Raw genomic sequence first — 22,720 nt, 5'->3', positions numbered from 1 at the left:
GGAATATACATCCAAAGCAGTGATCCAAAGCACTCATAAAACAGGGTGGTTGAAATCTACCTTTAGTAAAGAATTTTAGGTTAGAGATAACGGAACAGTGGGTATTGTATGTGAAACACATTGTAAAATCATAAGAAAACAGTTTTAGGTGCTTGTCCTTGCTATCTGAGACAATTAACAACTTGCCACTATTCATTTTTTGTTTTGATTCAAGTCCTAAGGTACTTCACAAATTGGATTTCTTACATTATTGGAACAAGGTTTAAAAAATCCTGTCAGTTTCATTCTGTTTATGAATGAAGCTCTGTTGTGTTTCTCAGCAGTTGTGTTAAATACCACTAATCTACTGCTTGGGCATGTGGTCCAATTTTACCCCATAAAGAAGCCAACATTCAGGAGAAACAGAGCTGAAGGAGGGGGTGTGGTTTTGCCTAGTGTCTTTTGCCCCTAAATCTCTGCCCGTGGAAAGAAAACCTCCATACAGTGCAAACTGCTGCAGAAAATCCTAAAATTTTCTATTTCCTGCGGGGTCATCCCATGCACCATGGCAGGCCAAGAGCACTCTGAAAGAATCATTTGAGGCAGCCCTGCCCTGCCCCAGGAGAAGCTGCAGAAGAAAGGAATGGTTCTGATTGCCAGCCGTCTGCAGCCTCTTCGTCTTTTAAAAAGGGCCACAGTTTGTGGGCCTGAGCTTTTTGGCCCTGTCCTGCTTCCCAAGGCACCCTACTAGGCAGGTCGCCTAGGTTGTGCTGTGGGGACTGTGTAGTCCTAGTCCCACTAAAGGGCAGGTTTGCCCATCCCATGCCTTCCTGTGCACTACTAGTCTCTCATAGTGCTGGATGCTACCCCAGGCTCAGGGGGGCAGCACCCAGGGCGCTCTTTGCAAGATCTTTCATGGCGTGCTTAGATAAATACTTAAACTTGCTCTGTTTAAATGCCTTTTTTTCCAATACTGGGACACTGAGCCATAGGGTAAGGAAAATGTGTACCGTGGCGTCACGGACCTTCACCAGGGAGATTCAGCACCACCACCATTTCAAAAGAGGGTCAGCTTTAAAAGGTCTGTTGCTTTTTCTGTCCTTTTTTAGATGGAAGAAGAAAGGGGTTCAGTCTTCTCAGCATATGGTTTTGCTCAAAGCAAACGCAGAAGGGAAGACAGCAGGCAACTGCTGACTGACGCTGGGCTTAGGTGGCCAGTGCCCTAGGTAGTAGTACTGATGTCTCTCTCTCTCTCTCTCTCTCTCCCTCTCCCCCCCCCCTTCCCACACCCTGCCACACTAAATGGTCTAGACCTTCATGGACCCATTTCTTGTTCCCCATCTCCTGCATCTTTCTCCACAGCGTATTTTGGCATTTGCATCTGGCGCTTGTTTGTTTGTTTTGCTGATGGGACCACTAATCCCAGAACATTAATTTCATTTTTCCGTGCCCCTCCACTGCAGCCCTTCCCTCCAGAGTGTGTGCACGGAGGAGACCTACCACGTTGCCTTCAAGGCATTAGTGGCGATCTCACAAAGAACTGGACGTGTGCCAAGCCTCAGCCAGCACCCCATTCCCGTTTTCCTCCAGAATGCCTCTTCGTTCTGAATCAAGGCGAGAAGCCACACACTTCCCCCCATCCCTCCACTGCTGCTGCTTTCATGATTTCCTCATTAGGAGCCCAAGAGATCCACACACTTGAGGAAAACACTTCCATATGTGTGTGGGGGGGGGGGCTAGTTTTCTTTGCCACCTACAGTCCTTCTGACCACCTTGAATGCTACTCGGGGACCCTCAGGAATAGTCTGCTTATAGATTTGATTTGTTTGCTTCTGGTCAGGTAGTATAGAATGGTGGTGCAGCTGTATGTGAGGTTATGTGACCAACTAGAGGCCTTACATCTTGCTGTTTTTCCCAACTAAACCTGCCTTTGTCATACCTGCTTCTAAGTCATACTATAGGCATGACTTTTAGAGTGGTTTGTTGCTTTATCCCCCGTTAAGGTCCTGTGTGTGTGGTGGCAATGTGGTTCAGCACATCTGAGCAAATCATTAGGGGCTGGAAAGGCAGGGAGATTTCTCTAACTTGGACGCGTTCGTTGTAAACGCGGCACTTCACCCTCGTCTGCATGCTCTTACTTCGCACCACGATCTCACAGGGCTTCACTCACGAAACATCACTGCGGCCACGCAGAGGCAGGGTCCAAGCTCACGGCCCAACATGGATTCCGCTGTAAGGGAAGAGGGAGCACTTTTGACAGGAAACGCCACTTGTTAAAGCCGCGGCTGCGCTCAGTGTCAGTCGGTGGCGCGCTGTGTGACTGGCACTGGAAGAGACAGTGAAGCCCCAAACAGAGAGAGGGGGAAACAAGATGGCGGCAGATATAGGGGAAAGAATAATGGCAAATGATTTTTAAATAGGCGTTTGCATATTTGAGGGGTGCCTCTCCCATCTGATTGATGCTGAAATGTGCTCATGCCGTGTGACTTTCATGCCAGCTTTAGAAGGCCCCAGCTGGAAAAAGCAAATAGTGGTGGGGGGGGGTTGTGGGGGTTGTGGGAAGGTCATTATCACAGAGCATCCTCACCCCACAGAGCTTTATATCAAATTCTCCCCCTGGCTGGATTTGCAGATGCGGAGGAATCTTCCCATCTTCTGATTCAGCTCCCGCTTCAGCTTTGTCCAACCTGGTGCTCTCCAGATAGATGGCACTACAGCTCCCATCATCCCCACCCAGAATGGCTGCTGGTCGTACCAGTGCAGTCCTGCCCATCGGCTCTGGAGGGTGCCTGCTTGGAGCCGCCCACCCTGCTGCATCAGACCAGTGCTCTTCCAAGCCTCGGGCCCCCCGGGGGTTTCCAACACAGGCTCCTTGTGCCGAAAGCATTGCAAGTGTCGTGAGACCATGGCCCTTCCCCAGAACAAAACATTAGCTGGGCAGGAAGGATAATACGTGGCCACATCAGATGTGCACCTTTCCCAGTTAGGAAGGCTGCTTTACACCAACAGGAAGGATTAGCTCCTGCATCCTGCTTTCTGGGTGCACGTGGGAGGAGCTACAGGCAGAGTTCCCTGTGTTTCTTTTCTGTGGGAGGAGCCTAAACTTCATGCAAGTCCCACCCAGCAGTTGGTCACATGCCATCTCCTTTTGCTGGTTTTGGTGCTTCAGAAATCTGTTCTTTTGATTAGATTACCAATCACAGTAGCAGAATGTGTTTAGTGTTCTCAGAAACTGTGTACACACTGGGTGTGATTCTTTGATCTGCTGCTTATTGCTTGTACTAATTTACATCGGTATACACATGTTCTGTACTCTCTCTAGTAAAATCCCAGTTAAATTAAAAGCTTGTTTTACGTCCAGGGCTAGCCCACATTTGGGCAAACCAGTTTGGCATCTCTCTTTTTCAAGAAAAAGAAACAAACAAGTGTGTTGTCTTGCACACAGTGCTGAGTTAGAATGACTGTCCCCCATTCCCGATCAAAGCACTGCTTTTCAAAAGAAAATAGACCTTCCAGCTCTAAATGTGGCCAGATGATAAATTACTATGAAGTTCAGTGCTGCTGCTGTCAAAACAAACAAGTAGACATTTTCTCTCTCACAAAAAGACGTTTAGCTACAACTGAGCTTCTCTGCAGTGTTGTGACACCTGTTTGAAGTTCATCATCTATTTCTAACACCTATTTGAAAGTCCATCAAAAATCTTAGAAAGCTTTTGATAATGCGTCTTGCCTAAGCTGTTCATGCATGTGAGTAACTTGCTATTTCCTAACTAACCTTTTTTCCCCCCATGAATCCTCAGTGCCTTTGTTGCTGCTTTTCCATTTTAGACTAACTAATAAGGCCTCCTTTTCTTACATTTCAGTTGAATATCCTGCAGTTCTTTTGTTTACCTTCGTGTTGATGGGATTACTCTGTTTCCAGTCAGAAACATACGTTTTGCCTTGGCCCACTCCTCCTGAACCAGGCTCCTAATTAGAATTTGCTGTGGCCCCTTCATACGAGTTGAATTATTGTATTTATGTATTTATTAGATTTGTACCACACCCTTCCTCCAAGTTGCTCGGCAACATGACGGAAAATGAGGACACAAGGAATCCAAGTGGGAACAACCATGGATTGTGTGTGGGTGTTGTGCGGTGCCGTCCTGAATGGATTTATGGAGCAGGGAGGCAGAGACGTAGCGACTGGGCTTGCAAATGCTTTGATGTGTATCAAGCTCCCAGTTCACCTCTCGCATATGGACAATTCCCTTGGCGTGCCACAATATCATTTTTGTGTATAATAGGACGTGCATAAGACCTCGCACTCAGATTGCCATGTGGGGCAGTTTGGTGGACGGGGGGACTGGTCTGGCGGAGCACGTGTGGCCAGGCAGCCAGGAATGGTCAACACAAAGAAACATTCCCCTGCATTTCCTGTTTGAAAGGCCTTCTGGGACGCAGATGTGGCAGAGATTCCCCCACGCATAGCTGGGACCTCCTGTGAGATTCGCGTGACTTGGGGAATAGATTGCCAAACCTGCATTCAGGTCGCAGGTAGCTGCCAAAAAATGGAGCACCTCGGGGCGGGGATAGGTAGACAAGGCTTTTGCCCCCAAGCTCCTAGCCCAGCCCCACTTCGGTGTCGTCCACCTCATTTAGTCCAACCCATCAGATTGGGGAAAGGTATTCTGTGAGTTGGACAGGAAAGGGATCAAATAAACAAATGGTGAATTTATCAGGTTCTGTCCGAATGCTGCAATCACTGCTCGAACGTTGGTGTTTATAACATCACATTGCCCACCATGATGGGTGTACACTGTCTGCAGGAAGGATGCATGGAAGCGAGTGCATAAGGCATTCACGACCCTACAGTTTGGGTTAAACGCTTTATGACCTGTGCTAGCTAATGAATGAATAACGTCTGCTAATATGCATGTCTTACGCCTCCCCCTTGCTTTTCCTCCTCCTCCCCTCAGTTTACTGAGGCAGGCACAGGTATCAACTGCTTGGACTCCATGTGTTGCATCTCAGATGGGGAAACAGCGTGCACATCTGTTGGAAGAATGTTGGAACGAATGATGAGAAGGTGCAGCCCCACCCGAGTCAACAGGTGTGGAATTTCTCTCAATTGCCTTTGCTGCAGACGCTTCTCCTATAAACTGGAGCGGGATGACCCAGCAGCTGTAGCTGTCTAGCAAAAGGCAGGAAAAAGCACCCCTCATGGGCACGTTCGTAGGTCTTAAAGGAGCGACACTTTTGCTTTTGCAGGGAAGATAATAGGGTGTCTTCGTATTATCGCTGTGACTTGTTCCAGAAGTTGTTAAATCTTTCTGATAACATGTTTGCTCAGATGCAGCAGCTGTTGTGTGCCTAAAGCAGGTCTGACATGCGCACGATGTTTCGGATGAGCTCGGCCTTCCTTGTTCTCTGATCCCCCCCAGTGCCAATGAACAGAACAAGGCAGCTCTTGCTCACGCTGAGCTTCATGTGTGTGCCAGAACCCTTGAAACGGACATCATTTTGTTGCTTTTCTTCTGCTCATGTATCAGTGCAGCTTTTTCCTCTTGCTTTGTGCATCCTTTTCCCTAAAATTCGGTCAGTGGCCTCGTTTGTTCTCCTGATTTTAGCTCTTTTGCCTTCACAAATTGGTAACCTGTTTGTGGTATCAAAAGGCTTATCCCTTTTATGCTCATTATCCTTCGTCTGCTCACTAGTCATACTACAACTTCTGATTCTAGATGTACACAGATTGCATTTTCTCTCCAGTATATATCTCTCTGTAGAAGGAAAGGTTGGGAGGTTTGCTTTGGAGGCTTTTCTTACTGTTGATTAGGAGCAAAGAACAGTATTTTTAGATAATATGGAATGCAACTTTTATACACTTAATTGAACAAAGAACACATCGTAAACAGTGCCAAAATGTTCCAAAATTATGTTTAAAAAAAAAAACTCAACCATTTTCTACTTCTACCAGCTCTGTGTGCCACTCAGTTTTTAAGTGCTAAATTATTCTGAAATTGTAGCTGCTGATTTTTAAAGCCACACTTTCAAGAGAGTGTTGATAAATATCCCTGATGAGTATAATTATGTCCAGCAATTTCATAATCGGCAGAAAGTATTTGCAGCTGCATCCTCCCAATGAAAGAAGAATAAAAACAACAAAATGACAAAAATGCAGAGATATTTGCAGGCAAGAAAATCAGCTTTTGCACGTCACTTTAAATGCTTCTCATGATATCACGGCCAGCCTCATTTCTCTTCTACGTGAATCACTGAAAGGCTTTCAGGCATCTGCCGGGAGCACATTTTGCAATCCGAATTACAGTTGGACAGTAGATTGGCAGTGTTTCCTCCTGCTGATGTGAGAACCATGGGAAAGCTCTTCGGTTAGGTGATGCTCAGGTGTGCGTAGGTGTGTGCAAAGAGCGCTGCAGTGCCTGCATGTCCTTTTCTCCTATTCCGCAACCCATCTGGGGATACACCAGGATTCCGTTCCATTGGGTGGTTTTGAAGAGACACACAAAACACCTGAGCAGTTTATCAGTGCCTATGATCAGGTTTAAAGTCTGTGATCTCCTTCATAACTTGTACGGACACCATCTGCCAGTATTAATTGTACTTCCAGTGCTGACTTTTCTCCTGGTGGTTTCTTTTTCAGGTTTTTTTTTTATAACAAACTTACATCTTAACCCTATGTTTGTGGCTCCCTCACAAGTATTAAATGCCATCATTCCATAAAAAAAGGGAATAGTTCCAAATCTGGCTTGTTTGTTTTTTCAAATAACCAGTCTCACTTTGTATACAGAGCTGGCATGGTCTATAAAATAAAAGTTCTATGAGAGAGCTTTAAAACAAGAGGAGTTTTTGATTGGTCTGGTGTTAGCATTTCCCCCCCTGTAACGGCCGCTGCTTCAGTGCATCTTCTGCTGCTGCCATGCCTGCTCTTCTGTTAGGGCTGTCAGGGCTATCTGTTAGAGAGAGAAGGGCTATCTGTTAGAGAGAGAAGTGACACATAACACTCTGTTCTGTTTTCTGTGTGAAGAAGAAGGAAAAGGACACAGTCCTACGCCTGTTGAGACAGGAAAATATCCTACAGCTTCCAGCACGGCTGACTGGGTCATGGTGGGAGTTTTAGGATTTTTCTGCCTCATCCTGCATAGGCTTGTGCCCTAAATCAGGTCACGAATGTTTTTGCCTAAGTATGGTTCTTGCAAAGGTAGGTATATTCTGCTTTGTGCTCAAGTCTAAATAAAGATTCAGTGGTTTTTGATTTTCTTTCTGGGACATCTGTAAATGTACAACCATCGTAAGGGATTAAAGTCTCATATTTGACAAAATAGAGCACTTCAGAGAGTATTGAATGCATCCTTACCTGGTTCATTAAAAAGCTAATAGATACATGAATGTTGCCAAAGGGCTACAGCTTTTTACTGGATCAAAGTTAAACTCTGCTCAAATTTGATTTTATTGCAGACCATTTCCTTGAAAGAGACAAAATATCAAAAGTTCTCAGGCAGTGGTAGTTTGTTTGACTTAAGCAGGTTGAAAATTGCACCGTACTTGGTGTACCTTCCACAAATGATATGTAACCTGGTCTGGTCACGAACTGAGAAATGCTCGGCTATTATAGGCACGCTAGAAGTTGTGCCTATAATAATCCCATGGCCAAACAAATTATAGTTCACCTTCTAGTCTGCTTCTGTCATAGGAAGATTGATAGCATGGACGAAACGTCCCCGTGGCCACCGTGTAGTTCTGCCTTTCCACCACTCTGGAACGTCCCCAGCCCGGCTGACCTCACATGCGGTACAAATAACATGGGCCAGGCTGGCCCTGCGTTTTGGTTGCCGCAGTCATCAGTCCTCCTGATTTCACCCACCCTGGGAGTGTTTTGCGGTGCTGAAGGGGCCGCTCAGGGAAGTCTCAGTCTGGCCTGTCATATTCTGTCAAATATGAGGATTGGAGTGTGAAATAAGTTACCTGGTGACATTCTGCATGGGAGCTCTTCTGCTTTATCTAATGGTCTTTAAATGCTTGGAGTGGGGCGGACAGGGATGTTGGACTTAATTCCTCCTTAATGCCCTTGAAAATATAATCTTGGAGAGACAATTCTAGGATTCCTGAGATTTCACTGATTTCAAAGCAGAACTTGTGCATGGCTTTTCTAGATTGCCAAAACATGCTGCTCATGTGTCTTCCATCACAGTTTGCCATTGCATCAGCCATTCAAACATTAATGTTGGGTCCTACAGTTTCATTGAACCATTCATGTTTACAGTAACGTGTTCAACAGATTTCAGATGGATTGTGTGGAGTGGATAGGTACTCCCACTGCGGCTTGTTTTCAGTTTTGGTTTTAAATATTTGCTGTGCTCATTTACACCCTTTTCCTAAAATAGGTCTGGCACAATTCAGTTACTCCGGCATTTATCTTTAACCCGGAACACAATGGGTTGACTGTCTTTCCTGTGAGAGGAAACTGATCTGTGTCCAATGGATGGTGCTCCTGCGTGCTTGTGCACATGCATGAGCTCACACTTGCCTGCATATGTGCTAAGCATTCACCTCCATTGAAGATACTGCGACAGCTCTGTCTGTACGTGTTGGATTTTGGATCACTGCCGTTATGTGAATTTAAGCCCCACGCAAGCAAAATAACCTTGTTTCCACATTATAGCTGGGATCCATCAATAACTTCTTACCATCATCCACACACAAACTACACAGGGAATTTCTCCCATTCTCTTCTGCAGTCTGGAAATTTATGCATCTCTGCATAATTCTGTTTGGATCATGTTCAGAGAACATATTGGGCTGTGAATCAGCCTCTTAAGAGTCCTTTTTATTTTAGATTTTCTTTTTAAAAACACCCAAACCAAAATCAATGTTTCCAGTCAGCAACTTCTTTCTTATTGTTACTTTAGATCATGGAGCGCTACGGAACCCTTCTGTACCAACGACCGAAGCATCTTGACGCTGTCCACAATGGACTCAATTGCATGTTGAGACTTTTCTCAGTATCTTATGGAAATTGATGTGCTTGCTCAGAACCTAGGTTATCAATGGGTTCCATAACCACTTCTCTGTTTTAACAAGTCTCCCGATTCTAATTCACTTTAGAAAAATGTTTCCTGACTGCCTCCAGCCCAGTGCCCCCAACCCTCAATTATGGGAGAATTTTTTTTAGATTATTTGTTTCCTGCCAACAGATTGGGTGGAATTGGTGACATTTGATTTGAATGTCACTTGGGAGGCAGTGATCGAATGATTAAAATAGAAAAGTTGATTTTTGGAAGCTTCAACTTAGTATGGGCAGGAAGACGTGTTGAAATGTTGCTCGTTGAAGCTGTAACCTTTTAGCATTGTTCTAATGGATTCTTGGCTTTCTGTGGTCAATCAGATCAACCATACATTGCAATCACTTTTCATTTTTAAGTGAGCTTGCTTCCTAAATCTGCACAGCTTAGAAAGATAATCAAGGTATTGGACCACCCAGCATCGACGTGGTAGCAGCTCCATGCACTCCACAGATGGGAAGCACAGAGTATAGCTTCTTCATGCTTTTTTGTTAACTAGCCTTGGGAGATTCTGGACACGGCATGGAAGCTGCTTTTTATATCCCTTCCCCAATATATGTATGGAGCCCATACTATACACTTGACGAAAGCACATAAAAATATGTTTTGCAGGAGCTGCAAAAGTAACGGTGGCACTTGTAGATTGTTAACATCAAATTAACCCCATGCTATTCAAAGCTATGTAAGGAATGAGACTGCAGAACGTGGCCTTAATGTGAAGAACTTGTGTGTTTGCAAAACGGGATTTTGCTTTTCCTTGCTTTGATCCAAAGACTGCTTGTCGACCAAGCACTTTGCGAAATGCTGAGAGCAGCAGGCCCTGTGTCTCCTTCCTGCCCCTTCCTAATGCCATCAAGCAAATGGCAGTGGGGGTCCTGCAGTGCCTTGCATGTGTGACCCCCACCCCAGTCCCACTGCACTGAGGGCTGTTCCGGAAGGGTGGAGAGTGAGCCGAGTGCCTCGCCCCGTCCTTCCACCAGGCCCCCTTGGCATGAAGCGGGGCTGCTGCTCTTGGCCTTTGGACTCTCACTTCTTTCCCACTTTTGAGGGCACCTTTTCCAGTGGGGTGCGTGGCTTCTTCCCCACCTGGGACAGGGGTGGGGAATTTCTCATCGCGCATAGTGATTATTGTATGATCCACTGGATACTTGCAAATTGTACCATTGCTAGGAACGTCTGCCAGCTGTATTTTTCACAAGTGCATTTTTCCAGAGGAGGAGGAATTGTTCTGCTCTGGCAACACTCTTACTCATTTCAGTGTGGTTTGCAAGGACAGCTTTCCAAAGGATCATGCCCCCCCACCCCCACCCCCACCACCCTGTAATCAGATGACTGTTGCTTGCACCAATTACTTTGGCTTCTTTCCCCTGCCTCTTTGAATGCTCTTATTCACAAGTGGCCCACTCCATCAATTTCATAAATCACTCCTTCATAGACAGCGTTGCCATTCTGGTTTGCCATTTCATCGTGTCAAATAAGCTTTTTAGAAAAGGCATCAGACTTAAGCAGTTCAGCTCCAAGCATTTATTCACATCCATGCTGTAGAATTGTTTTGCTTGTGTTTCACTAGCAGAGTTAGACTGTAAATATTTTATCCACAGATGTACAATTCTTATTTGAAGTTGAACTGACTTCCATTTTTCTGAACTCCCCATTTCTCCCCCCTCTCTCCTCCCCTCCTCAGTGTGTGTAAGGGTACAGAAGAAGCATGCATTTAAACAAATTCAGAAGGAATATAAGAATTCATCTGTCCAAGCCAGGTATAACCACCTATCTAAGGAAACAAGCAGACATATAAAGTGAAGATGTATTTCATTGTTCCATTTGTGTGTACATGATAAACAGGACTTGGGCCAAATGGAAGCAGAGCAATTATATTTTGTATTGGACCACAACTACTTTTCTAATTCCTTTAAACAGAAGAAAGAATCATGTTTGTGTATTTTGATAACTTGGTATGTTTAGTTCTAGGTTCACAGTCATGGGTGGATGTGTATGCAGAGCAGAATGGACCAAGTCTTGAAATGCAATGTGAAATTAATGAGTAAGATCACATGGGGCAAATACGAGAACGGGGAAGTGTGCCGATGTTTTTTCTGCCAGGGGGAATGCTGGGACACCAACAAGGCGCCTCGTCTCTGTTACAATGCACTGCACTGCTGCCTCTCAGACAGAATCAGAACTAGCGAGCCCCACAATCCCAGCTTGCGGGACTCACCGGTCAGATGTTTGTATGTGATTCCTGGCCCTGTGCACCATGGAGTGCGGATGAGCATGATGCCCCTCTGACCCAGACCTGTGGGGTCCGTGTGAGTTTGGAGGGCTTTGCTTGCAGTAGGGCCCTCAAAGAAGGAGCTCTCCTTCGAACTGATGCCAGTGGAAAACTTTGTCTTCCCTGCATGTTGCTCATTAGAATTGCTGAGCAGAGGGGGTGGGCGGCTGGTGTTGGGTGTCCATGAGCTTCAGAAATCCTTTTCTTCTGTGCAAGATGATGTGGCATCAAACCCCTCCTTTCTGCCACAGTCCTACAAAGAATGGCCAGTGTGGTTCCCCCCCCCCCCCACACACACACACACACAGTAGCTTTTCCATGTCTCAGGGTAGCTCTGTATGTTGGTGCCAGGTAGCTACACATTTCCAGGTTTACAGCAACCCTATTCTTAATATATTCTGACTGTTCTAAATATCACACATAGATTTTGGAGTATGTTCCCTGCCTTCCTTTGAGGTGGAGGCAGCTTTAAGCAAACTTTAGTCTGTTTTGGCTTCACTAACAAACTTGATGATGCCTTCTGCTCCTTTAATTTCCGCCCCCCCCCCAAATTATTATTTTTTTTTTTTTGAGATATAATTGACTCAAAGAGCATGGAAGGAAGCCATCCTTTTCTTATTACGCTTAATTGCACAGCCTTACTAAGTTCAAGAGTGCAATTCAGGGGAAGCTTGGATGTGCTGAAGGAACATGGAAACCAACAAGACTTGGAGTCCCATAGAACCAGATCGGGCACCCAGTCGAGGGCACAAGTCTGTTTGGAGTAACTCCAAGTTCAGCCACTGTTTCTGTGGAACCTGACTAGGAAAGTGCTACTGTCATTATATCGCTCTTGTTGAATTCCCACAGGCATCCAGTTGGCTGCTCTGGAAACCAGAAGGCCAGACCAGACAGTCTTTGGTCTGATCCAGGAGGGCAGGGCTGTTCCACTCTTTCAGGCAACCAATTCAGGGGAATGGCAGGTTTGGGAGTGTTAACTGTTGTTCTGTGTTCAGAGACTTTCTGGGCTTCGGGCACTTCCTGTATGTAGCCGCTAGGTGATTCTAGTGACCTCCCAGAGTCAGCTAATTTCAGTCAGATTGCTTACTTGGATGTTAAGTGTTTGCAGCTGCTTCGCAGATTCATAGAGTTGGAAGGGGCCAGAGCGCCACCGGTTCCATCCCCCGGCTCAGCGCAGGACTCCAAACCCTCCCGCTCAGATGGCCATCACTTGCATCTTGAATGCCTCTGGTGTGGGAGAACCCAGAACCCCCTCTTGGTAATTGGTTCTATTGCCGCACTGCTCTAACAGTCAGGATTTTTTCCCCTGATATCTTGCTGGAATCCGCCTTTTTTAACTTTACCCTGTTATTTCATGCACTGCACTCTGGGATCAGTGAGAAGTGATCCTGTCCTTCCTCTTCGTGACAGCTTTTCAAGTACTGGTAGAGTGTTATCCTGCCCCCCCCCCCCAATCTTCTCTTCTCTTCTCTTAAGTCCAAATATGCCCAGTTCTTTCAATCTCTCCTCACAGGGCATTGCCTCCAATCCCTGGGTCATCCTTGCTGGCCTGCTCTGAACTCTTTCCAGCTTGTCCGCATCTTTCGTAAACTGTGGTGCCCAGAACTGGACACAGCACTCCAGAGGAGGCCTGACCAGCACTGAGTAAAGGGGAACCAGTACCTCTCTTGTCCAGAAGTGATGCTTCTGTTGATGCATCCCGGAACAGCATTTGCCCTTTTTGCAGCCACACCACATTGTCGACCGAGACGCAGCTCATGATCTACAATTCCAAGATCCTTCTCATTTGCAGTATTGTTCAGTCGAGTGCTCCCCATCTTGTAACGATGCATTTGGTTTCTTTTTCCTTGATGCAGAACTTGGCATGTGTCCTGATTAAATATCATTCTGTTGTCTTCAGCCCAGCCCTCTAAACCTTTCGAGGATCACCTTGCAACTTGTTTCTGTCTTCCGAGGCATTAGCTGACCCACCCAGGTTTGTGTCATCTGCAGATATGATAATCGTTCCCTGCACTTCCTCATCCAGGTCATTAATGAAAACGTTGAAGAGCACTGGGCCCAGGACTGAACCCTGCAGGACCCCACTTGATTCCTCTCCCCACTTTGAGAAGGTGCCATTGATGAGCACTTTTTGAGTCCAATTCTTTAGTCAGCTGTGGATCCACCTGATGGTAGTTTCACCTGGCCTGCTTTTGGCAAGCTTGCTAATCAGGATACCGTGGAGCACTTTGTCAAAAGCTTTGCTGCAGTCAAGATAGATTACATCCACAACATTCCCACAGTCCGTCAGTTCACTCAAAAGGTGAAATTGGATTAGTCTGCAGGATATGTTCTTGACAAATCCATGCTAGCTTCTAATAGTCACTGCATTGTTTTCAAAATGTTTGCAGACTGCTTTATAATCTGTTCCAGAAGTTCCTCAGGGATTGATGTCAGACCCACTGCTTTGTAGTTCCTAGGTCCTTCTTTTTTCCTTTCTTGAAGACTGGGACAACTTTTTTCCTTCAGTCATCTGGCTGTCCTCCATGATTTCGCAAAGATAACGGACAGTGGTTCTGAGAGTTCTTCTGCCAGCTCCTTTATAGCTCTAGGAGGTTCATCAGGCCCTGAAGGTTTGCACTCGTTCAGCCCAATTAGATGATCTTTGACCATTTGCTTATTAATCTTGAGCTACCACCTTGCTCCACCAGCTTGTACTTCCCCCTTTTCAGGAAAGCCATAGATGATCTTTTGGGAGAAGTTTGATCCACAGTAGGAGTGGAGCATTTCTGCCTTTTATCTGCCATCTGTTATTTTGCCATCCACACTGAGAAGCTGAACCCCCATTCCTTTCCTCTCTTTTTTTTTTACTTCAGACGTATCTGAAGAAGGCTGTTTTGTTGCTTTGCTAGCCTTGGTTCATTCCTAGTTTTAGCCTACCTTCCCTGCAATTCCTTCCCAACACCTTCCCTGCAATTCCGTGGCACTAGCTTGTATTCTTCCTTTGTAGCCTGACCTTCCTTCCTATTCCTGTACATGCTTTTTCTTTTCTTTGCATCATCTTTACACTTTTTGTGAAACCATGTGAGCTGCTTCAGTTCTGCCCTTTTTCCTTGTTGGAGTTGTTTGTAATTATGCCTGTAGAATTTCTGTTTTAAAAAAAATTCTACCCATCTTGGACTCCTTTTCTCATTAGAATCACTTGCTGTGGGACTTTTCTATCATTGGTCTGAATTTATTAAAATTGACTTTCTAGAATTCCAGGGTACACGTTTGGCTACATTCAATTTTTGCTTCCTTTAGAATCAAGAACGGCACGGTCACTTTCCCCCCGATTTCCCATAGCTGTTCCTTTGTCCACTGGGTCTTCCATGTTAGTATCAAGTCAAGGATAGCCATTGCTCTTGCTCCTTCCTGCACTTTCTCTTGAAGTTACCAGCAACACGCGTTAGGAATCTCTTGAAGGAACGGTATTTGGGCAGGATTAGTCTCCCAGCTGATAATGGGGTAATTGAAGTCTCCCATGAGATGACATCGTGCCTCCTTGAAACACTAGCGTTTGCTTTCCGTCCTCGTCTTCTCCTTGACCGGGTGGTCGGTAATAGACTCCAACCACTCCTTTTACTCCTGGTTCCATTTACATTAATCCGGAGGTTGTCAGTGAACAAATGGTTAAGTGAGAAGACGGTGACGACACATTCTGAGCATCATCTGCACCCAGCAGGCCCCCGAGTGATGCAGAATTTCCCCCGTGCCTGCTGGGTGCTTGCGAGTCTCCCTGGCTCTTGGCCTACAAATCGTCAGAGTGGGGTGGCCCAGCGCTTCTGCGCATGCGCTCTACATGCTGAGTCTGCAGAACAGCACCAGGTCGGTGCCTGGTATTTCCAGGAAGGCACTCGGACAGCCACTGCAGCAGCCACGCTGGCTCAGGTGACGGGCATCCAGTAGAGCTGTGGTGTGCGGAATGTTGAACTTGTTGGAAGCAGCACGCGCCACCTTCCCTGTGGCAGACCTGAGGTGTGTGGTAAGGATTCAGCTGGAAACACTCTTTGCTGCTTCCCCTGCCCACGGCATTCTCAGGGTTGTAATTCAGAGCAAATAGTAAGACACTTCTGCTCGAGCTCATCAGCCATCTTGGGACAAGTACGTGGTAGAGAGGAAGAAGGCCGGGCAAGCAGTCCACCTGCCGTGCATGACTTGAGGAGAAAAGGGCATCTCCTTCAGTCTGGATCCATGTTGGAAGGTAGGGTTGCAGGTGGGTCCTGGCCTTGGGAAGGGCTCCAGGTCAAGCCAGCCTAACCAGTATGTCAGCTGCCGCCACAAGGGGCACTGGATCCTTGGTTGGCCATGTTTAGAAAGGCACTGAACCGCCATAACGACAGACAGGTGTCTGTGCCTAAAAAGTATGCAAGGGCTTAGAATGGGGGACTGGGCAGCCTGTAGGGAGTTCTTCAGTGTCTCATCATCCCCAATCCAGAGGCAAGCAATGACGTGCCTAAGACTGCCATCCTGTGCATGCTTACCTGTGAGTAAGGTCCATTGCATATGGCAGGACATACTTGGGATTGCACTGGGTAGACGCGCTGATTTAAGCTTCCCTGGATGACTGGATTAGGGCCAAATTTGTGTTTCAGGACTATCCTATGTAACCAGTCAGTGCTAATGTTTTGCACTCTGCTTTGACCATGTACTGTCATTGCCTCAGAGGAGCTCTCTTTACTTTTTTAGTATGGGATAAAAGCTGTACACACTCCTTTTGAAGACTCTATTGTGAAATATTTTTTTAAAGTTAGGGTTTCCGATACATCGATCTGACTACACCAAAGACTGCTTCAGAAGACATGCTTCATTTCAGGTCGGGTTGTTTCTGCCCCTGGACTCCTGAAGAAATCGGCAGCTGTCTTAGTTCTGAACCACATGCATGGCTGGGTGTGCTGCTCCCAAGCTTTGGAAAGTGCCCGCACGTTTTGGAACCCCTTCAAGGAGTACTGCCAGTCGGAACCCGAAGCAATAATGGGTACCCAGCCATCCTGGCCACAGCCACCGTGGCTCAGCTGCTCTCTGGCAGTGGAGTTTAATACAGCGTGCTTACTGTACTGCTATGTCGATGTTCTACAGAGGTTTATGGAAATTATATTTATTGAATAAAATTTTGACGTAACTGGCTCGGCTTCTTGTTCGTGGCTGAGGAACTGCATGTGAAGTGTGTTCTACAATCCATATACATTCCTTTCCACTCCTTGACCCATGCAGGGTTCCTGGCACACGGATCACCGTTAAATGCTGGTTCTGCACCCATCATTGGCAAGGGTTTATGCTCAACCAACCTGCTCAGTGCATGTAATAGAAGAAGATGCATAGCTCATCTACTGAATCAGAAGTCACAGGCATCGGCTGGGTGCATACCAAGAGAATGGCATGTACACCCACTGCACCGTGCGCTCGGGTGAATATCTTGAAGGCCCCTCTGCACGGGGCCGTCATGCTTCAGGCTTTCATTGTTTTACTACCAGACTGCAGAACCCCATTAACTGGTGCTGAGTGCAAGATGAGGGCGGGAAGTGGTAGCGGGTGGGATGCATTTGCGATTGCACAGCTCAGTGCCCCTGCCTGTATGTTTGAACCAAGAATTGGCTTCCAATGCGAAAAAGGAATCCCTCTTTTGCCAAAACATCCTATTTTCATGATCTGTTGAGTTTCTCACCAGTGCCTTTTATTTCTGCAGCTTGGGTTATAGGGGACCATTTCTTTGTTTCTTCGTGTCGGAGGGCGAGCACAGAATCCCTTTCACAGATACTGCAAATCTTACAGAAATCTGCCCCAGGTGTGGAGAACATCCCTGATTGACACTTGGTGCCTTAGCCAGCAAGAAATATGGACACGTTGCTTTCATGGGATTGCGTTGAGTTTCCACTTTGCTCTGTGACTTAGAGTGAAAAGGCCCCTGATGCCTCTCTGCCATGGAGCAACAGTTGTGTCAACCTAGCCCACTGTAAACTGCTCACAGCCCTTGCACAGATAAGGTGCTGTTTTTGCTGCAGTCATGCGGTTGCTTGTGGGAGACTTCAGATAAGACCAGGAGGCCTCTCTGTCTCACACACACACAGACAAGCACGCATTCAGTGGCCATAGCTTCATGTTGGTGAGCATAGCAAGCTCACCAACCCCAAGGGGGGTTTCTGCCAATCAAGTATAGCAGTGCCCATAAAATGGGTATGAGTCTATTCTTGAGTAGGTCCTACAATGCATTTACTTACAGCTTTCCCTGAGATCCATGGAGTTTCTTCCCAGGATTGCAACTTTCAATTTCAAGACTTCATTCAGCAATACTTTAGCTCATTAAAAAGTGAGTGATTTTCAGACAAACTAAATCTATTAGCCGCAATTCAATATATGTTAGCACTATTGAAAGCTAGATGGAATGCATATTTCAGCAGAATAGCGGCATTTGGGGGGGAGGTTGCTATACGCAATTACTTTGCACACATTGCAACTTCTGTGTTTTGTTTTTAAACTGAATAAGTTTATTTGTGCTCAAAAACATAATTAACATTAAAACTAAAAAGCTAAAATTAAATATGTATAGCAGGCATGGCTTAAGATGTTTTGACCATGCACATTAGAAGTTGACCACTAAATGTTTTTGCGTGTGTGTTTTGCACTCACCTGGATGTATTGCCAGTTCAACCAAGGATGTACAGTACTGTGCAAATTAATTGTTAATCCAGAATTAGTGGAAGGATGAAATCGTTTCCTCCCAGTACGGATGGAAAGGAGGGGCACAAGAGCAACTTTCTTAGGAAAGCTCACAACCTACAGGTTCTTTTCGTTTGGGAGAAAAAGCTGAGGGAAGCTACATAAGTTCATAAAGCGTATGTGGAGAAGGTGACTATTGTTAAATTTCCCTCTCACCACTAGGATTTAAGGTCACTGAATGGTGGGGTATTCAGGACAGATAAAGGGAAGCACTTTTTTGCAGTGACAGTCAAACCGGTGGAAGCTGGAGCAATTTAATGTGTGGCAGATGCCTTTTAAGTTTAGAGAGCTTTAAGTAGAAGGTAAGAAGACTGATGACTACTAGTCACAATGCTTTTGGGACAAGAGCCGCTGGATAGCAGCTGCTGGGGAAGAGAGGACACTGCATCATGTCCTCTTTAACGGGTTCCTTTGGACAACTGGTTGACCACCCTGGGAAATTAGTTAGGCAAGAAAGGCATTTGGCGGGCTGGGCAGCTGATTTACGCTTGCACTACATTCTGCATTCCAGCACACATTTTATGCGCCAAAACACGCAAACATTGCATGATGAGCTGCTTTTACGTGCGACCAACAATCTCATGTTTGCTTCCATTAACGTGTATCACCTTTGGTTTCAATGTCATTCAGTTAACTGTGGATTACTAGTTGCAACCAGGGGTTGACCCAAGACAGTTTTCTGCCAGAAGCAGATAACTGGCACGCGCACACACTTAAGATGCCAAGGACCCAAGGTCAGCCATCCAGTTTTGCCACCCGAGGCAGAAAATCCTATGAAGTACATCCTCTCCTTCTGAGAGTGAAAATAAATACCCAGCTACTGCTTTTATTAGGGAAAAATGCATTGTATACTCTTCACATCCTTTCCAGTTAAAAACCAACGTAATGCTAATGTGATGGTGAACCGCTCACTCTTTTTTTGACATTATTTCTTCCTTTTGAGATGGAGTGAGTCTCAATAGGTAAAAATGATGAACGTCTTCTCAAATCCCCAAAGTTCCCTCTACCAACAGTTTGAAAGCCTGTTCAAACTGACAGCTGAGAAGGTTGTTCAACATTCCTTCCTTCTCCATTTCTCACCCGCCCCTTTGGTTTGGCAATTGGTGAGCTTTTCTACAAGCTCATCTGCTTGTTAAGTCTGTTATCAATCAGCTTGCCAGGATGGTGAAAAGGTCGGTCTCTTTTTGTGTTCCACGCTTTCCAAATTCTTAACAACAGCACTCTCTCCACACGAGGCCAATGCACGTTCCAGAATTTCAGGGTTGGTTGCCACTAGGCTCAAAAATTATATGTATTAGCACAAGATGAAAGTAAGCTTGCAGGCATTCTGGCGTTCAAAGCCAGGTCAACATGGCACCTGGCTTCAGGTAGGCCATACAGCTAGCACTCACATTAATTAAAAATTATTACATCCCCCCACACAGATTGAGTAATCATTTTGCACAATGATGAATAAGACAAAACCACATTTGCTGCACCAAGCGCGAGAGCTGTTGAAATAAATAATACAATTCCATAATTCATGCATAGCAAAGGCAGTTAGATCTCTGTTTGTGTGTAGATTGATGGAAAACCCAACATGAGTGAAGGAGAACATCCAGCAGTAAATTTGTGTCTTCCTTAACCAGAGAAGACTTTCCAGAACTGCCAGGATGTATAAGAGTACAGCTATTCCAGGACAGAAATCCAGGGAGATTAACAGAGAGAGCAGCTACTTTCTACAGGACTTCTCTCTGAAAGAAAACATCTGCTGAAAAGAGTGTATTAATTCAAAATACCTGGAAAAGAGACGCACTGACAACTAAGCAGTAGCTTGCTGAAAATATTATCTGGCTGCAAAAAGCTGTCGTTAGAAACACAAATGGGGTTTCTAAGGTGTGCTGAATTTAATCAATAACAGAATAGGACCTTGTTTTGTAGTTTTTCGCATTAGACCCACAGTGCCCAAATTAGTAGGATTCTTTGGAGAAGGGGAGCTGGTGACGATGCCTGTCTCTTGAGGACATCTCCTTATACAAGGGGTTGGTTAGAGACAACATTCTTCTGCAGACCTTAACCACAGAATTTCAAAGCTTGGGAATAGCCACCATTTGCCTCACTGCATCAGGGAACATCACCAGAGCACTCTCGGCTGACCTTAATTATATGATGGAGCATATCATTACCAAGATATGCTCTCCCAAAGGTGGAAAAATCATGGGTCAACAGGCTAACAAGCAAAGCACGTCAACTTCTCAGTTCCCTTTGCCCTCCACACACTTTACAATCCAGCCACATCATCATCAAAGCAGAAAAGTGGTGACCTTCACTGTGCCTGGGTACTCTGAGCATTCAGTATGTATCTTCATCAACCGGCAAAGGCAATCTGAAAAAAATTGGCCTAGAGTATCTTGTGTGCATGCAAGCAAGCTTGTGTGCATGCAAGCACGTGTGTTTGAGGACTAGATACATCCATGTACCTTCTGTCCACTCCTGTCCATAGACAACCTTATTCTCTAACCTTACACCCTTGGAAGAAGCAAAAGTTCAGATTCAAGAGGTGCTGGCCAAGCTGCCCACCAAATACTTAGATCCCAATGAATGAAAAGCCATCACTGATATTTTTCAGGGCCATGTTGGGAACATGCTTTTAGAGCAGGGTTCTAAAATATTAAATATATTTAATATTTATTAAATATATTCTAAATATTCAGATCAGTAAGCTGAAGCATCAGGGCCATGCAGTGAGTTACATATGGATGGACCATCACAAAATGGTCTGACGGGTGTCCTGCCGCTGCGGTCTCAGCACCCCGTGAGCTGTTTCCCCCACACATGCTTTATTCTGGGGGACTGCACAGGGCGGCATGGTAGCTTGCTATTTGCAGGCGATTCCCACAGGAACCTGTGCACTCCCTGTGCATGAGCTCATGCTGGGCTCGCACATCATCTCAGCAGAAGTGACAGTGAGACCATCCATTATGGCCTATGAGATGGATGGGACGCATGTCTCTTGCCCCCTGAGATCGGCAGCAGAGGCCCTCCTCCGGGAACCCTTCATGAAAGACATTAGGAGGGTGAGTACCCGGAGGAGGGCCTTCTCTGCGGTGGCGCCCCACCTATGGAATGCGCTCTCCAGAGAGATCTGCCTGGCGCCATCGTTATCTGTTTTACGGCGCCAGGCTAAGACCTTTTTATTTCAACAATATTTTAACAACTTTTAACATCATCTATAGGTTTTAACTGCAGCCAGGGTGAATCTGGATTTTATTTGTACTATTTGTATTATGTTTGTTTATTTTATGTAAGCCGTCCCGAGGCTATGCGATGGGACGGCATATAAAAATTCTAAATAAATAAATATATGTGCATTTTTCTCTTTCCATGTCCATGACTTTTTTGTGGCCTTCAGCAATTTTGCTATAAACCAAGGTGTGCAGGAAGTGGGCCTAGGTGGAAATTGGGGTCAGACTGCCTAGGCCCTAGCTGGCTAGACAGCACAAGGGGCATATAGGGGCTTGTGGCATTAAATCAGGCGTTGCAAGTAACTCTGTAAGAAACGGAGTTTCTCTTGGGCAAAGCCCTGCCTTTCGTAGGAGAAATGGCAAGCAGAATACGTGTGCCTGAATTAATTAGAACATCAGGGTTAACATACAGAGACAGAAGCTAGAAAAACAAGCTGGGGTGCAGTCACTCCAAATTTTGGTTGCCCTACAGCTAAATAAGAGGCTGGTCCAAGCTATAAAAACAAAACCAGACCCACCAGCGGCTCTGATATGAAGTGCAGCATTTAGCTGGACAGCTGTTTCTGCTGGACAAAAATGAATATTCCCTGAGCACAGATGGTAATGGCTTATGCTATGCTTTTCATAAAATCAACAAAATAAGCCCAGACCCGCTCTTCTCTTTCTGAGGGGAGGAGGTGAACCCACTTCAGTGAGGCTTCTCCTTGAGGGCTGGGAGGCACGTCTCTCTGGGAACGGTTTCCAGAGGAAGAAGGGCCTTCTGCATCTGCCTCCAAGCAAGGGACAGCTAACCCCCAAGGAAGGAATGAAGCAAGGAGAGTGGAGAGAATAGAGATGAAAGCCCTTAGAGTGGCGTCTTCCACTCTCCCCCACTGACACCAGTTCCCACACACTTGCCCCAGAGATGACCAGCAAAGCACCATTCCCAGACAGCACCACAGAAATGCAGAGCCCAGTGCACGGGGAAGTGCCCAGAAGGGGAAAGCGCTGTGCTGGCCTCCTCTTCCCCACATGGGAAGCCAAAACAAAAGCAGCAAAACAAAAGCATTCCCCAAACTGCTTGCGAAGTTTGCTCAGCGAGCAGCATCCCCTCTCTTCCACTAGATGGAGGCCAGCCTTCAGCCAGCACCAAGCCAACAGGACCTTCAGACATTTTTCTCACAGCCACACCCTCAGCGAGTCCTCAAGCTTCTAAAATATCCTCAGAAAGGAACAGGATGAGTTCAAAGGTAACATCTCAACACCACTTGTGTAAGGAATCCTATTATTTTCAGAATGATGTAATGGGTGATCTGGGAATTTCTCAGGTGGATTTCCCCAGTTGTGCCCCTCATAGCAAACCCCCCCCAAAAAGAATGCAAATGAGTGGACAGCATGATAGGATGGCAGAAGCCGCCCCCCCCCCCCCCCCCAAATGCAGAGAATCTGAAGCTTTCCCCATGGCATTAGCG

The 22,720-nt window shown here is 45.9% G+C and overlaps 2 protein-coding genes across 10 annotated transcripts in view; one reads left to right on the top strand and one right to left on the bottom strand.

Moving 5' to 3' along the window:
• ATP11B (ATPase phospholipid transporting 11B (putative)) overlaps positions 1-16,455 on the top strand; it is an 88,536-nt gene extending 72,081 nt beyond the window's left edge. For 3 of the 8 annotated variants that reach the window (XM_044434439.1, XM_044434444.1, XM_044434442.1), the window contains one exon: positions 4,938-16,455. In XM_044434439.1, coding sequence (XP_044290374.1) covers positions 4,938-5,156 — 219 coding nt within the window. In that variant the 3' untranslated portion in view covers positions 5,157-16,455. Of the gene's footprint in view, positions 1-1,088; positions 1,206-4,937 lie in introns of all 8 variants that reach the window. The other 5 variants (XM_044434440.1, XM_044434443.1, XM_044434446.1 and 2 more) reach the window with 4 other exon arrangements.
• Positions 5,776-22,720, bottom strand: part of DCUN1D1 (defective in cullin neddylation 1 domain containing 1) — a 35,610-nt gene continuing 18,665 nt past the window's right edge. For both annotated transcript variants that reach the window (XM_044434452.1, XM_044434454.1), the window contains one exon: positions 5,776-6,929. In XM_044434452.1, coding sequence (XP_044290387.1) covers positions 6,841-6,929 — 89 coding nt within the window. In that variant the 3' untranslated portion in view covers positions 5,776-6,840. The remainder of the gene's footprint in view (positions 6,930-22,720) is intronic.

This window comes from Varanus komodoensis, unplaced genomic scaffold, assembly GCF_004798865.1.
Source record: "Varanus komodoensis strain SLA01 unplaced genomic scaffold, ASM479886v1 scaffold28, whole genome shotgun sequence".
Lineage (NCBI taxonomy): Eukaryota > Metazoa > Chordata > Lepidosauria > Squamata > Varanidae > Varanus > Varanus komodoensis.
This window is presented reverse-complemented; position numbering and strand designations above follow the sequence as displayed.